The sequence below is a fragment of the Scomber japonicus genome, chromosome 15 (assembly GCF_027409825.1).
Source record: "Scomber japonicus isolate fScoJap1 chromosome 15, fScoJap1.pri, whole genome shotgun sequence".
NCBI classification, from domain to species: Eukaryota; Metazoa; Chordata; class Actinopteri; order Scombriformes; family Scombridae; genus Scomber; species Scomber japonicus.
In genome coordinates, this window is record NC_070592.1 from 16591151 (window position 1) to 16608252 (window position 17102).

General features: G+C 38.6%; 4 protein-coding genes across 4 annotated transcripts in view; 3 read left to right on the plus strand and 1 right to left on the minus strand.

Moving 5' to 3' along the window:
* LOC128373685 (beta-2-microglobulin-like) overlaps nt 1-17102 on the plus strand; it is a 65207-nt gene that overhangs the window by 27968 nt on the left and 20137 nt on the right. The window lies entirely within an intron of this gene.
* On the minus strand, nt 25-2170 carry LOC128373900 (uncharacterized). Its single transcript, XM_053334095.1, has 4 exons — nt 2073-2170; nt 1679-1779; nt 1314-1470; nt 25-1174 (listed from the first exon to the last, which is right to left on the minus strand). Exons 2-4 carry the CDS (start codon nt 1769-1771, stop codon nt 153-155), a joined length of 1272 nt encoding a protein of 423 aa, XP_053190070.1. The 5' UTR covers nt 1772-1779; nt 2073-2170; the 3' UTR covers nt 25-152.
* On the plus strand, nt 2422-7651 carry vps28 (VPS28 subunit of ESCRT-I). Its single transcript, XM_053333830.1, has 10 exons — nt 2422-2465; nt 3867-3927; nt 4051-4079; nt 4347-4384; nt 4954-5043; nt 5130-5235; nt 5354-5455; nt 5818-5871; nt 5981-6072; nt 6470-7651. Exons 2-10 carry the CDS (start codon nt 3888-3890, stop codon nt 6588-6590), a joined length of 672 nt encoding a protein of 223 aa, XP_053189805.1. The 5' UTR covers nt 2422-2465; nt 3867-3887; the 3' UTR covers nt 6591-7651.
* mapk15 (mitogen-activated protein kinase 15) lies at nt 9053-17018 on the plus strand. The gene is made up of 14 exons (XM_053333840.1): nt 9053-9154; nt 10625-10723; nt 10986-11015; nt 11883-11973; nt 12472-12602; nt 13042-13205; nt 13388-13527; nt 13632-13689; nt 14345-14482; nt 14715-14820; nt 14965-15289; nt 15631-15761; nt 15934-16086; nt 16228-17018. The coding sequence occupies exons 1-14, from the start codon at nt 9065-9067 to the stop codon at nt 16420-16422; spliced, it is 1851 nt and encodes a 616-aa protein (XP_053189815.1). The 5' UTR covers nt 9053-9064; the 3' UTR covers nt 16423-17018.

Here is a 17102-nt window from a genome sequence, read left to right on the forward strand (position 1 = left end):
AAGAAAGATGGTCAGAGAGGAGAGAGTAAAATCCTGACAATTAGTTTCAAGCTTTGACAACTAGTGCATGAGGTACAAATGTGTTTAAAAACACTACAGATCAACAATCCACATACAGTAAAATGTCTGATACTGAGTTTCAAAGTGTCCTCTCAGTGTTTGATCACCATATTTCCCTGAGAATCTTGAGTAAAGAGAAAATCATCTTCCTCATCCTCAAACACACAGTTATAAGCAAAACGTCTTTTCGCCGTCCCAGTGCTCACGTTACTCTGATCCTTAAGTGGACTCCTGGCTTGCAGACTGCGGTGTGCTATCACCCTGAAGCCTTCAGAGTCCTGGGTGAACAGCATGGCCAGACTGTCCTCGTCAACCTCTCTGCCTTGCTGCTGTGCTGCTCGTTTTTTTAAAGGGGAGGTTCTTGGTTTCGTCCACTTGAACTGGGAGTCAAGGCTCTCTTCTTTATAAGCCTTTCTCTTCGGGTGTTCTGGGATATTTTTTGGAGGTGATGCAGTTTTTGGTTCTGTCCTTTTACAGTTCGAGAGAGGTGACTGCTCGCTTGGAGAGTTAGAAGACAATGACCAGCTGTATGCTTTCTCATCATCTATCTGAGAAGAAGAAAAGTTTTTAAAGGCTTTTTGAGTTGAGGTTTTCCCTTCCGAATTCATCCGAGTTACAAAGGCATCCTCACTTTGCAAACTGTTCAGGAAACTTGGCTCATAGTCATTTAAGTCCTTAGCTGTGGTGTATTTCTGGTTAGTCAGGTCAAATTCACTTTCATATGTGATCAATGGGTCCTGACTCCACGCCTGTGGAAGAGGCTGACTGTCACCTGGCAATGACGAGGTTTCAATGAGTCTTCTCTTTCTCTCTGGTAGCTTCATCTCATCAGTCTGCTCTTCTTCAAATTCACAGTACGTGTTTTGAGGAGGCGAGTAGTTTGCCTCATCCTGCTCCTGCCCCACTGCTGCTTCAGGCTTAGTCACATTTTTACATTTCCACTCATGATCCACAGGAACATTTTCTTTTTGGTCCTCTGAGTTATAAAAATCAGACATCTCATGGTCCATATCACATCTGCGCTTTGTACCAGATGCTACAGGTGAGGGATCAGTTGACGTAGATGATGAGGTGGACCATACTGGTGCATCAGATGAGGACGTCTTGTTGAGAACTAAAGGAATAAGAAAGGATTGCATTCACAAAATGAAAAGCTGTGTCAATTCATACATTCAATCAAGTCAACTAATTTTGATAATAATAATCCTAATGTGTCCCTGCAGCCTGATGGCAGCAGAGCTGTACAAACTTACCTTTGCATTTAGGTGCAAAGAAGGCTGATATGGAGGCCTGTTTGGTCTTCGGCATTTCTATTTTGGTCTGAGTGAAGTTGAGCGCCACAGCCAAACTGTATCCTCCACCCTCAACAAACGGGTTCAGCAGTTTAGAAATGGGACGAACTACTTTTTTCTGAAACAAACAAAAATCGCAAAATAAATTATTGTCCAACTACTACACTTTGTAAGTGTAATAATAATGTAAGAGGTTACTGATAAGATGAAGTTACTACTAATCAATCATACTGTGGGTAGCAGTTTGTATTATGAACAGTTTCTGAGTTTATTAGTAACAAACTGGCCACTTATAGTCTAAATTTCAGGCTGTTTTCCACAGTTACCTGTTTAGCTTTAGCTTTCAACTGCACAGTGTCCAGCCACACACCACACTCCTCCTGAGTAGAGGCCTTTAGCACTGGTTTGGAGGTCTTCATGGTGGAAACTGAGGGAAAGAGATGTAATATTATACAAAAAAAATCAGTTTTTCAATAAGAGGGTAGGAGCTGTGAGAAAGCCACAGCGAAATTTATCCAGTTACAGCTGCATCAAAGACTAATCTTTTGATGGTCCTGATTGCTAAACATTTTTGGTTGGTGGCTAAAGCCACTCTGACCACTCTGCGTGACTGGTGTCAATTAGCAAATTTATCTAACAGACCACGTTAATGTTTATTAATCACAATTTTTACTATAGTTCGCCAAATCTCTCAGATTGTCGCATCATATGTTAACTGACCTTATAACGTTGAACAGGGATGTTTTCCGCCTTCTTTTGAGCGAACTTTTACATATCTAGCACAGCTAACTATGTTTTGGCTCCACTGTTTGTTTGAGTCTCCCGCCTCGACGACGGGCTGCCGGTGGCGTCTGACTGTATGAAAACCATTAAATGTGGTTAAGCCTTAAAGATGTATTTTAATGCAGCAACCACTACTTTAACACTTTACATATACCAAAAATATACTAGTTATATTTAATACTTCGGCATAAGTGGTTTAAACATAGACTGTATAAAAGAAGCAGTCCTTTTTATTAAGGCACTTACGGACACCTAATATTTTGACGTCCACTGGTCCTTGCAGGAGGGTGTGTTTACACTGACGTCACAGCAGTTATTACCGAAGAGGAGGTGAGTGAAATGTTTATTATTTCGTTGATTAAACACTGATATTGAAATAGTTATAACAGATATAAGACATTTTAAAACATTTATGGTCACGCACATAGGTTTCAGTGTTTATAAACCACTGCCTATCAGTCCTAGACACAGTAAATCATAAAGGAAGTGCTGACGAGCTAGCTGCAACAGCTAACTTCGGGCTAGCTGCTTTTGGCAAAACAAGGCACCGAAGACTGGTGATCGGCAGGCGGTGGCAGGTGTTTTAAATGTTCATGTCAAGAAAAAACATTATTTGAATTCAAAATTTCAGTGCTGTTACATTGTGTATCGTGTCAGCAGTATTAAGTCTGTACTTTTCAGATCAGCTGTCTGATCAGCGATTAAAGTCTTCTTTCTCATGGATGGCACTACATTTATGTGGCGTTCATTAGTTTAGAGTCTAAACTTGTCTAGAGCATGTAGCCCATGGCACTGGGCACCAAATGATTAAAGATCCTCTTCAGGCATGTTTTATGATGTGTATATAAAACATTTTACTTTGAATATATAATTCGTGTCTCGTATGGTTTTTCCACACACAAGTGAAATTAGTTAATAAAAAAACTTAAATCTATTCATATGAAAATATATTTCATCCTAAAGATTTAACTTCTGAACACAAGATGTCTCCAACTTCACTGTAAAGTCTATTCTCAGTGTTTTTGCTCTGGATGCTTTAAGTTTCCACACAGTTAAAGTTTGAACCACGAATGACTCCCTAACTATTTTTGATGTCACAGATTCCGCTCTTTGGCCGATCCTTTAAAACCACATTTTCACTGAGCACAGAAACTTTCCATTTCAGATCAGATGAATGTGAAAACAGTCTTATAGTGTCAAACTGCACTCACATCATTCTGCTGAATTGTTTACATTGTGGTGTGTTATCATAATATATCTCTGAGAATTGTTAAGCTGAGATGACAAGCCACCTGAATGCTGATGCATCTCTTATCATGTTGATTGAAGATCGTAATAAATGTCCTTAATTAATACTTGTTAAATATTTGGCATTTATTTAAGTCCTGCTCTTCTCCAGAAGTTTGATATTTTAGTTCAGAAAAGTGAATAAAGATGGTTGAGGTGGTCTTTGTTCCGGATGAGGTGTTAACCCTGCCTCAGGGATAACTGTGTCAGTGTATTCTGCACACTGTCTGTCACCAGGGAGCTAAAAGTTGTGTTTTAATGTAACTTTACTTATTGACTCTACATGCTATGAGGGATGATCAGGTAAATGTCCTTAAGTCATCCTAAAGTCTTGGAAGCACTGTTCCTATTGTTATTCTTAAATTCAGTTATAAAGGGACAGATCTTGCTGCTTTGCAGTTTGTTTATGTAGCTTAGGTTTAATGTGATATTACGCTTTTTCAGATCACCTGATACACCAACATCATGTTCCATGGGATACCAGTCACAGGAGGTGTAGGAGGAGGTAAGATACTCACATTAATCTAATGTCTAAAAACTAGGTACTCAGACTGTACAGACACAGTTCATTCATGAATAAATATCTGTACATGTCTCTCATAGTTTGCATTTATTTTTTCTCCAACAGCGCCGGCCAATAAACCTGAGTTATATGAGGTAAATGTAAATCTTGAATATTTGTATTAAAGCTTGGCATATTGGATTTTAAAAACCTAATATTAACATGTAAGACATAAATACAGTTATTTTATGTGTCCAATGAAATTAACCGAGAATGAAAATCAAATGTATAATTTTTTATGACTGCTAGTAATGCCTTTTTTTCATTAATACTGAATTAAAACTAGGAATAGTATCAGGAATGTGTGATATTCCACTTGTCAGTCACAGCAAAGCCATCACCACAAATCATTTCTTTTTCAGGAAGTGAAATTGTACAAAAATGCAAGAGAACGAGAGAAGTAAGTGTCGAATATATTACCAGTCATCTGTCCTACATGAATAAGAAGTAAGCCAGGGATTCATATTGTGACCAGTAGGGCTGGGCGATTATGGCAAAAAAAAAAATCACGATTAATTGAACATTTCACCATGATTACGATTAATGAACGATTATCTCTACCCTTGATGAACAATTAGGTATTTTCAGATTCTTTTACTTTTCTATTTTACACTGCCCTCACATGATATTTTGTGATATTTTCGCACATGAGTATCTTTATGGAGTGAAAATAATGATGTTTTAAGGTGTGACGCTGTGGTAAATGTCTAGTTTAGGCACAAAACCCACTTGATTAGAACTATGTAAAGATCATGGTTTGGGTTAAAATGATCACTGGAGACAAGTTTTCAAATTCCTTAAAGATATGCAACCTTTACTGTCATGGCAACAGTGAACACCATGATTAATTGACATGAGCAAGATTAAGTCAATTAGAGTTTCTAAATGTCTGTTTCGATTATTTTTCGATTAATTGCCCAGCCCTAGTGACCAGTGTTATAACACCTTGTTATTAACCCTGTTCCTAAGGTATGATAACATGGCCGAGTTGTTTGCTGTCGTCAAGACCCTTCAGGCCCTGGAGAAAGCTTACATCAAAGACTGCGTCACACCTAATGAGTGAGTTGTAAAGAAATTGGACAAAAAATGCTGGCTGTGATTTTCAATGCATGCCTTTATTAATATGCAGAACGTGTCTGGTTTAGGTACACTGCTTCCTGTTCCAGACTGTTGGTTCAGTATAAGGCTGCTTTCAAACAGGTGCAGGGCTCCGATGTCGGCTCCATCGATGACTTCTGCAGGAAGTACAGAGTGAGTTCTGATTTCTAGATTATGTTGTGTTGGGTTGTGTTGAGTTTTTATATATGCACACATATTTCTTTTGTGTTTATATTATGAAGGATCTTGCTTTTTTCATTTTGTCTTCTAGCTTGACTGCCCACTAGCCATGGAAAGGATTAAGGAGGATCGACCAATCACCATCAAGGATGACAAGGGCAACTTGAACCGCTGCATTGCAGATATAGTCTCTGTACGTCCTCTCTCATCTCATATATCTTCAGTCAGTGCAGGCTTTTTGGGCTTTGCTCCAGTATAAAAATGGTTGCACTTTTATTTTAGATCAAATGATGTAGCGTGTTCAGTTGAAGCACTAAGTGGCTGAAGTGGTTTCACTTAATTTGGCCCATCAGTCACTGAAAGATGTGATTGAGTAATGCCAGCTGTATCCACTGCCAACTTTTTATCTAAGCTCATATAACCGTTCAGACTAATAAAATCAGCAGACAGACATGCAGAGGCTGTGTGACCTCTTTGTTTTGCTGACAGGGAAAGCCAGAAAACTGTTGAAATTTTGTCTCATTGTCACTTTCTCACACTTTTTCTAACCTTTAGCTGTTTATCACTGTGATGGATAAGCTGAGACTGGAGATCAGAGCCATGGATGAGGTGAATTGTCTTTTTTTAAAAGTGTAAAACTGAAATATTCAGCAGACTTATGTTTGTGTTTAACAATTGCTTAACTGGATAACTAACTGATTGTTTGTCTTTGGATCAGATTCAACCGGACCTGAGGGAGCTGATGGAAACCATGAACAGAATGAGCAACATGCCTCCAGACTCAGAGGCCAAGGACAAAGTCAGCCTCTGGTTAGTTACACTGGGCCACTGAGTTTGCAGTGTTGATAGTAACAAGCCTCCTGCTAGTTCAGTACAGGATGCTATATATGCATGTGTCAGACTGACTCACATGCAGCTGCTCTGATGGGGGGGGGGAGTGCAGAAAACTGTCTGTATTTGATGTGGGTTAAGTATGTGGTATGTGTCAAACAAAAACTAGGTCAATAACTGTATAGTCCTAAAACTTATACCATTCACAATCCTGCTACCTTATTTAACATCATTTTATTTTTTCATGATTTTTCAGTATTTCAGTATTTTTCAGTACTCATAAGTAAGACCACAACTCAGCTTCACGTCTCTAATTCATAGGTGTGAAATGGATTTGTAGTCATAAATGTCATCATCTTGATATTTTCCTCGCCAGGTTGACCACCCTCAGCAGCATGTCGGCCTCAGATGAGCTGGATGATAATCAGGTGCGTCAGATGCTGTTCGACCTGGAGTCAGCCTACAATGCCTTCAACCGCTTCCTCCACTCTTCCTAAAGAATCTGTCCGTAATAGATCCTGACTCTTTGCCTGTTAAGTTAAAAAAAGAAAAAGAAACACTCGACATTCTCCTTATGGTCATATGTAAGGAGTTGAATTACATCTGGACAGATTTTCTGTCTCATAATCCTACTATTTCTTCTCTTTACATTTGTTTACTATGCCCTAATTGATTTTCTGTACTATTCAAACTCCCCCGCCTTGTATAGTCCACTGTTTCTGGTACATCATTCTGCCTGCATTATTGCCCACTGGGTTCCTTTGTGCTGTGATTGGCCTGTTTTCTAGCTTGTGTGTTAAATCCTTCAATATTGGCTGTTCAGTCTCCCCTTGATAAAACCGTTTACTTGTAACTTTTTACTGTAATATCAAAAAAAGGTCTAATTTTATACTTAAGTTTTGCAGAGCACCAACAGAGCCGCACAATACAATTGTACTGGATAAAGTCTGCATATGAAGAAAATGTCAAAGAAACAGCCAAAGCCTTTATTTTACTGGAAAGAGTAATCGATATATATATTTTTTTCTTTTTGGTACCCTACTTGTTTCCTCTACTTGCCACTTGAGGTCAGGTTTGCATTTTTCATTCTGTGTACCATGTTTTTTTCACACAAGTGTTTAATGTAGACCTGCTAACAGTACTTTTTGTCTATTCAGTAGAACAAAAGAGGCTGATACACGCTAAATCTGCTGTGTCTGTCAGTTAATGAAAAATAATATGCAGCTGAAATAATGATTTGGACCATATTCATTATATTGAAATTAAAGTGGAAAGAAAGGTTTATGTTCTTTATTTCTTATTCTGTACATTTTCTCACCCTGACTTCTGTTAACATGCTTAATCCATTTTTTCTTTAGAAGTGAGGGTTTGGCCAGATTAAGTAGGCAAAAAAGAGGTGGACACACGCCCCTCCTCATTTTGCTTACTAAATATGTGTCAATCCTCAAACACCATTAGGGACAACATATTTATTCAGATTTATCACTGTAAATAATAGTTTTGATTTTTAAATAAAAAGCATGTAACTCCTTTTTAGAAATAAAGTTGAAAAATGTAACTCCAACTTCCTTCCTGTGTTGTGTGTGTGATTGAGATGAATATTGAGAGAATATATATATATATATATATGGGGTGTATATTTGTATCAGGCTGGTAAAAGGCTGCTTGATGTAGTGTTTATTAATGTGTTGTAAAGTGTGTGCAGCACACTACATTTAGTCATGTTAGCATCAAAATATGCCTACAGACCAACTAGTATTCATGTTGGTATGCTAGCTAGAGCATTATCATTGCCAATACAATACATTATCTTTCATACTGTTACCAAACCATTGCTGTGGTGTGTACAGGCCACTGCTGCAAACCTTCTTTGACTCTGTGATGGCATCTGTGGTCTCATATACAGTGGCGTGTTGGGTAGGGGGATGTTCTGAGCGGGACAAGAACACACTCAACAGACTGATTAAAAGAGCCAGCTCAGTCTGTGGCTGTCAAATTTGCAATCAAATCTCCAGAACCAATGCACAGAACCTAGGAATTTTGGGCCTGGGTCAGTTGCCTGGTTTGTATTTATTATGACCTTATAATTTTGTTGTTTCAATCCCCCTTTTTTTACTTTATTGAAGGAATCTTCTCTAATGTAGAGGAAACAAACTGATTATTCTCTGGAAGTACCTTTTATAATAAACGGTTGTCCATTGTTGATTAATGACAGAGGCCATAGTGTTGTTTGACCTTTTTTTGTTTTCAATTATTTACATGTATGAAGTCAGGCTGCCTTGAACTGACTTTTTAAGTGAAACATTTTAATGGGGGCCATGATGAGCAAAGCAGCCCCTTTGTGCCTCCTCCTAGTGCAGCTGATACCACAAAAAAAAAAAAAAAAAAAAAGATTATTTGCCCCATATTTATTCAAAAAATTAAAAGATCACCGTTCAAAAATACTGCTGCTCCTTTAAGAGGACTCAGCAGCGTTGCCATGGCGACAAATAATGACAAAACTCCACGGCTCGTCAGTTTGCAGCAGCTGTAGCGGTGTGGTGGGAGTACCCAAACTAACAGTAAGACCTGACTATCAACTTGGCCATCAACAAGAGAGTATTTACTGCTTTATTAGACAACAAGAGAGTATTTACTGCGTTATTAGAGCGCGTGTGTTTCATTGACAGTCACGAGACAGAAGTGACAAACTTACCTGCTCCTCGCGCAACATTGATTGAATAGTAATTAACGTCGAGGACACCAGAAACAAAGATAACCACAAACATTCTTTTCTTGTTTTTTTTCTCTGTGCATCTTGAAGATTATCATTTAATAGTATGCTGTAGTTCTGACTGGACTGGTTTTTATTCATTCATTGCTACCAGCTGCTTGCTTTAACACCTGTTTCCTGGACGCTCAGTACATCTTTCAGTAACCAGTGTGGTGATGGTTTGTGTATGAGCAGGAGAAGAAGGAAAAACTCTCGAAAATGAGCAAAAAATATGAATCAACAAACGTGTCAGAGGTGGAGGAGCATATCTCTTTGAAATATGAAATCAAGAAGAGACTTGGAAAAGGGGTGAGTCAATTTGAAATCTTTAATTTAATGGATTTGATAGGAATGAAAGTGAATGTGTCTTATGCTGTACAATAATAACCTAACAATTGAGTGAACTTTCACTTTAACTTTTGTAAATGATTTGCAGACATTTCATAAGTCACCAAACAGTTTCTCTGCTATTTCATTTTGCAGCAAAAAAACTATTTTCCTCATCTTTTTTCTGCCTGAAAATGAATCTTTACCACTCTATTAGAGTTCTCATTGTACTTTGGCCTCAAGAGAAATTCCTCAAATTCTCCAGACTTAAGCTCTGAAGTGTTGTAAGCAAGGGTTTATTTACTTTGGCAGGACAAACTCTTTTCTTTGCTGATCAGCTGATGTGTGAGGACACTTATTCCCTTTAGAGTCTTTTGTTTTTCCTCTCCACTGGTACAGCCGCCACAGGACTAAAAACAGCTGGGTTTCTTCCCTACACTGTCCACAGAGACTCACAAATTGCTGCTTAGTGGCCAGGTGGTTAGCTGCCACGTACACACGTCATATTGGCTAACTAGGCATACCTGAGGGTGGCTGTGACTCATGTTACACAGCTGCTGAACCTGTTTACAGTTGACTGGACGGTTTAAGAGGTGTCCTGAGCAGTGATGCTTCAGGGAGGCAACACATTTCAATAGCATTGTATTAATCAGCTGTAGAAAGTCATAAAAATCACTTTACAGCAGCAAAGATTGTTCTGTTTTTCTCTACCCGTATTTTCCCTGTAAATATTTATCTATGTCTGCCCCGCTGATGCCTCTGTTATGCTTGACTTCACTGGCTTCATCTTCGCCCTGACTCTCCCTTCACAGCAAACAACGCTTAAGCTGCACCAACACTGAGGGCACAGATGCCATGCCCTCTGTCCGTCTTTCTAGGAACATGGTTATTATATTGGTTGTAGTTTAAAGTTACGCATAGTCTGTTTTTAAATAAAAAGACACATACTACTACTTTTGAATACTCTGTGTCCTTAAATTTGACCTTTTTTAAGGCCAAGAAAGATGAAGATAATGAAAAAAACAAATGTAAGAATGCATGCAACCATCAGCACTCCTGGAAAAGTAGAAAATACTCTTAGAAAACAGATTTCAGATCTTAAAGGAAATTAAGCTCAAACTCTTGGACACTTTTAGATATGATATAACAGAAGAATGACTTAAAGTTGCTAAAAATAAATAAATCCAGATTAACAGAATGTTTTACTGAATTTTCAGATCTCTTGAAAATGATCCAGAGGTTTAAGGGTTGCTTAGACTTAAAACCTCAGTATTTCTAAATTCTTGGCTACAACCCTGACCACATTTTTTCCCCATCTTAGTTTTCCTTTACATTTTTGTTGGTTGGTTATGTTTTTTGTTAATGCTTGACATGAATTTAAGTAAGGGTAACAATCACTCTGATGTTGTTATCATGATTATGTGACGACTGAGCCTCCTGTTTCTGTCTCAGGCGTACGGGATTGTGTGGAAGGCAGTTGACAGACAGACAGGTGAGATTGTGGCTGTGAAGAAGATCTTTGATGCCTTCAGAAACAGGACAGATGCCCAGGTGTGTACTTTGTCTGTCTGATTAAGTGACAATTAATTAATTATTTAACATTCTTACCTTTAATCATATCCTCTACCCCCCCGAAAAAGTTAAGTAATGTCTACTTTTGATCTATTGTCAGCTGTATATGCCTGCGAGGTATAGTCAATTCAAACAAAAAGTATATCTCGAGTTTAGTTAATGATTAAACAGAGCAGATGGCTTGTATGTGCCTAGTTTATTGCTGCATGTTGACTGTATTTTTTGTCTTGTCTTTTTGCAGCGGACATTCAGAGAAATCATGTTTCTCCAGGTAATAAAATTTGTAATAGAGATCAGTTATTTGTTTAGACTGCTCAGTTCAGAGTCAAAGTCTCAATTTCACTAATTTATTTCTATCAGTACTGTTTGTTGTGTCTGAGAGTGCTCCTAACTCCTTAGTTATATGTAATTTGTGTTTAAAGGTTAAAGTGCTTGATACCTTAACAGTTAATGCCATGGATATAATGGCAATAGAGCCACAGCTAAATAGTGACATGCAGGTAAAGCGAGTAATATTACTATTGCTAGTAAAACATGGTAAAAATTACATATTGGTAAACTTTTACAAGGTGAAATTTTGTGCTGTAATTTTACATCCCTATGAAGGATATCTAAAATGGAAAAACATGCATACGTCCTCATGAACATGGCAGAGGAAATAACAGTCTGCAGTGCTTCCTGTAAAATTTTGATGCTCTTGCTAAGTATTCAAAAGACTCACCAAGGCATCATGATTGAAACATCAAGGGATGTAGTTTTCTACTGCAACTTCATCAGTATCCTGAAATAAATTAGATCTCAGGGACACACCAAAGACTTTGAGCAGCAAACAATGTAGCTGTCTCATTGTTTTCTTCATTCTTGTGTTACATATTCCTCTTTCACATTTAATCTTCTGACCTACTTATATATAACTTTCAGCTGTGCCACTGCCCCCTAATCAGCTGTTATCATCTTCTAGTGAAACAGTGTTGTAGTCATGGGGTTTGTCCTGACCATTATGTAAGCTGTACTGAAGCTTTTCTCTGTTATGTACACAACCTTGACACAAAATCTGCACGTTATTAAGGGTCAAACCGGTAGCTAGAGTGTGTTTACATGTGTTTTCTACTGCTAAAACAGTTTTCTCTGTGTGTAGGAGTTTGGAGATCATCCCAACATTGTCAAACTTCTAAATGTTATCAGAGCACAAAACGATAAAGACATATACCTCATTTTTGAATATATGGGTGAGTTTTACACAAACAAATAATCGTAATTAAATCTTCCAACACACACAGTGAGAGAGAGAGAGAGAGTGTGTGTGTGTGTGTGTGTGTGTGTGTGTGTGTGTGTGTGTGTGTGTGTGTGTGTGTGTGTGTGTGTGTATGTGTGGGGGGGGTTCTGCTTCCTTTGGCTGCCTGCACTGTCACTGTCGTACTGCTGAGTCCACAGATTGGCCTCTCTGCAGTCTAATCCATGACTGTACACAAGCACCACAGTACAGACCTCTACTGTTTCTCTCTGGATTTCATTTTTGGGACTCTGCCGGCTTCAGATCATTGTGTTTACGTATGTGTGTGTGTGTGTGATTATAGAGGAGCATGTGTTTCAACAACTTCATGGAAATTTCAGTGCCAAGATGACTGTGATTTGTATTGCTGAGGAATATTTACAGTCCATTCATTGGTTGACACGACAGTATTGGTAATATTGGTAATTGGTTTTTGCTTTCTGTTTTGTACCAGATACTGACCTGCATGCAGTAATAAAGAAAGGCACCTTACTGAAGGACATTCATAAACGTTATGTGATGTACCAGCTCCTTAAAGCCATCAAATATCTGCACTCAGGAAACGTTATACACAGGGACAAGAAGGTATGATGGCAAGTTTATAATGTGGAGAGTAAGAATTAATTTAATGAATGATTAATTATGTCATTAATCTCTGTTTTGTGGTCTGTGTAAATGCATAATATCATGTAAAAAATATAGGATAATATTTGAATGAACAAAGCATTTATTTATGTATACTAAGCAGAAAATGTTAGACAATATGTTCAAAATATTGTGTTCATCGCACATCCAATACTGTCTGTCTGTCTGCAGCAAATCTGCTGACATGGCTGCACAAAATGGTTCTGGAGAAGAGAATTTACCCTTCTTGTCACCCCTTGTACAATGTCTGTTTTCATAACGTGGTCAAGCTGGGTGCTGGACATAATACCTGCTCGGTTTGACCTCTGGCTAGCAACATGAAAATCAAACAATCATTGTCCTTGTGAAGAATTGTTTCTCTTATCTGCTTTTCCCACAGCCATCCAACGTTCTCTTGGACACTGACTGTGTTGTCAAGCTGTGTGATTTTGGCTTGGCCAGATCGCTCAACCAAATCCAAGAGGACAGTGGGAATCCAGCGCTGACAGAGTATGTGGCGACGCGATGGTACCGAGCTCCTGAGATCCTACTGGGATCCACAAGGTATCAGCTGTGATGAGCATCTGTCGTCAGTATCTGCTGCTTGTATTCATTCATTGCAACAGTTGATTCAGCAGTCATGAAGAAAATCATTTTCATACAAGGCAGAGAAGTCTTAGTTATACAACAATGCAATACGTGATTATGATTGTACAAGGCTGTGAAAAGACACATTTCGTCCAAAGGTACACAAAGGGTGTGGACATGTGGAGCCTTGGCTGCATCTTGGGAGAGATGCTGCTGGGAAAAGCCCTTTTCCCTGGGACATCCACCATCAACCAAATAGAGAAGATCATGAGTGCCATACCACACCCAAGCCCAGATGGTGACTAAAGACCTTGAAAATAAATCAATTCAAACAGCTCACTCTTTACTTTTAAGTAAAGGACATATTTGCAATGACTTAATTAAATGCAATTTGATTTCCAGACATCCTCGCTATCAAGTCTGAATATGGATCCTCTGTCATTCAGAGAATGTTACTAAAGTAAGAAAATATTTTTCTTTTGTATTTGTGCTGTGAAAATCCTCCTACACAAAGGGCATGTTTACAATAGAGAAGTTCTTATTGTGAATGTACGTGTAAACCTTGTCATCTAAATACCCAACAATGCACCTGTTGCATTTAATTCAGCTGACTCTCATAGAATAGTTTATTAATAGATGAAAACAGAATGTGAACTATTCATGTTTAGCCTCTTTCTGACCTTGTCCTGGCAGAGAGCTAACTGATGGAATGACGATAACAAATTTCTTCCCTCCCACTGTGTTGATGATCATCAGAGCCTGCAGGTGGAGGCGGGGCTGAGCAGCAGTGATAATTGTGCAGTGAGCAATGAATCAGCAGTGTCGAAGCAAAATAGTAAACTAAGCAATGACAGCTTAAACAGACTGCCTCATTGCAAATGGTGTGTTGAATATGTGTTGCAGGGTACAGATGTGAGAGTTAGTTGGGTGAATCTATTTGCCTGAAGTGGTTTGTAGGATTTGCACAGGATTGTAATTCTGTAAACTGCATCATCTGTCTGTACTTAAAAAGGAGAATAATTGTTAGTAGAAAACATCCACGAGATAACCATCTATCTTTTACTGTTTCTAGTTCTGCTTTCTCTGTATGTGAATCTCTCTTCCTGCCTTATCAGACCACAGGTGCCTTTGGATGATCTTCTCCAGCCGTCTGTGCCTCATGATGCTCTGGACCTGCTGAGGGGTTTGTTAGTTTTTAACCCAGACAAAAGGCTGACTGCTGAGCAAGCCCTCCAGCATCCATATGTAGCCAGGTATTAAGGACCATACATCCAAATAGACTCATGGATTAGTAGTTGTGATCAGGTTTTCCTCACAGCTGAATTAAGCCTTTTTTTCACTGTTGAACAGTTAGAATGAATTATTTATTGTATTTTCTGTGCTACATCTAGATGAGAGAGATCAATATTTGTATCATCATGTCATTGTTAGTGTCATACAGCAGTCATTTACTGTATCCTTAACTGTTTCCTCTGCTTCCTGAAGGTTTCATAGTCCAGCCAAAGAGCCGGCTCTTAATTATGATGTAGTACTGGCAGTGGATGATGATGTGCAATTATCTGTCGTTCAATACCGCAACAAACTTTATGAGGTACAAAATGAGTCATAAATGTCCAGAAGGCAATATTTGATTATTTTTTTTACACATGGGACCATATTATACAGACATATATTTGAATAATAACATTTTGATATGATCAGACTTTTAAATGCAATGAAATTCCTCTTTTTCAAGATGATGCTGGAGAAGAAAACTCATCAGGGGATGCTGAGACTGGTCCAACCGAAGGATGAAGGCAGTGGCAGTAGTAAGGATAAGCCCAAGGGGAAGGAAAAAGGGGAGAGGGACCTGGTGACAGCGAATGACAATAGGAATGGTGACCATGAGGCAAAAACTCAATGTGAAAAGACTGATGAGACAAACCATGTGCCTCCTCATGCAGAAGTCACCAAATTTGGGCCTGCGAATACATCAACCCCGCCTGCTGTGGAGAAGATGAGCCCCTCAGCTAGTCCTGGCTTGGGAAAACTCACATATAACCCCATCACACATATACCAAGTATGTCTGATTTTACTTACTGGTTCCCTGTAGGACCGTTTTTGGATCTGACTGAATTTAAAGTCAGTCATTCAAAGTTTTGATAATATGAAATAGTATTTTTAGTTGGGGAACATTTTTAAAGGGTTGCCTTTGTTTAGACATTTAAGTTTTGTTTTGTTATCTGTAGTAAAACTAAGTATCAGCACTTTTCTCAAAAAAATGTGATCAATACCTAGCCCTAGTTTCACTTACAAAATTAAATTTAAACAATACAGCTGCATGCATTTAATCTACAGCAGGCAGAAAGATTTACTCAGAAAGGAAAAAGAAAACACAAACTCTCCTTTTTTTTCATTCAGATGCTTTTGTTCGGAGTCCAGCCGGTGCTTCTCATTACTACCACTCTACTGCAGCCAGCAGGAAACTAGTTGGACAGACCAGTAGTGAAAGTGTAGGTACATCACCAACAGAGGGCACCAACACTAATATAGTAAGCAACAGAGTTCAGTCCCTTCACTATTACACTTTGTTATCTTTTACTGGGATGTACTGAAATCTTGGTGTTTTTCCTTTCATGCCCTTTTTAAAAGTTGCTTCTTATATTCTCTCTTTTTGTGGCTCACTCTGTTCTTTGCTCTCTTTCATTGCCCTTCTTCCACTAGTCCATGGACCAGATCCTCCAGCGTGGTCGCTCAGCCCCTGCAGGCCATAACCACTCTTTCTCCTCGACCCTAACCCAAACCCAGAACAATCCGCTGGTTCGCAAGGATGAGTCAACTCTGTCCGTGGGACTGAACGTCACTTCTGCTCGCCTGGTCAGTCCTCTGCACCTCAGCAAATGGAAAATATGACTGATATATGGACATAATGTATGAAAATATATGGATATTTAATTTATGGTGCATATGTTTTTTGTTTTTTTTGATGCATTAAATATTTATTTTCTTCCTGTGTAGAACCATCGCTCAAACTCTCAGGTTCGTGAGGCTCGGCCACCTCCCCGATTCAGCAAGAAAGTATTTCAGAGCAACTGTAACGTGGCCGCTGCAGGTGACCCTCGAGCCAAGCTAGGCAGCTACTCCCAGGCCTATGGTACTATCAGCAAGACTGACCTGGACAACCTGCTTCGAAGTCGACCTTGCAACCCGTAACAGCTGTTATATTAGTGGTTACATACAGCCCATATGTAACAGGGTGTCACAGGTGTTTGAACACAAAACAAAATTTGGTGCATACCAGCATGTTAGACGTGTGGCAAAAAAGAAACTGAAAACACATCTTGTGTACTGTAGATAGAACCCATGGAGACATGGATTTCCATTCTGTGACAGTGAATATATATATTTGTAACATCCAATGTTATTTCATATCACACTTATCAAATTGCAATTCATAAAAAAGGACCCCTGGAGTCGCAAAGGCCCCATTTTTATCAAGTGTTAGTTGGTTTGTGGTCATTTGATTAATGCATATTTCTTTGGGAATATGGGCTTTGACACGTTATCAACTGAAAATGTCTTGTTTACATGTTTTCTATAGAGGTCTTGTGTCAAAATGAACATATTAAATATTCTAATGTTTCACATGATTTCTCATATTGATCTATGTAGTTAAATGTCTATAGGCTTGGCAAGTACATTAAGCCAATGAGTTCCACATGGACAGAGAATGAGACTGTAAAATATGCAAATAGCTAGTTGTGATGATATGTAACGTTTTCCATGTGAAATACAATAGTAATAAACCTCTTTGCTAATCTAATGTGTACACGTTTTGTAATGTTTGACATGAATGGCTGTGGCAGCATAAAGTATAATAATAAACCGCATCA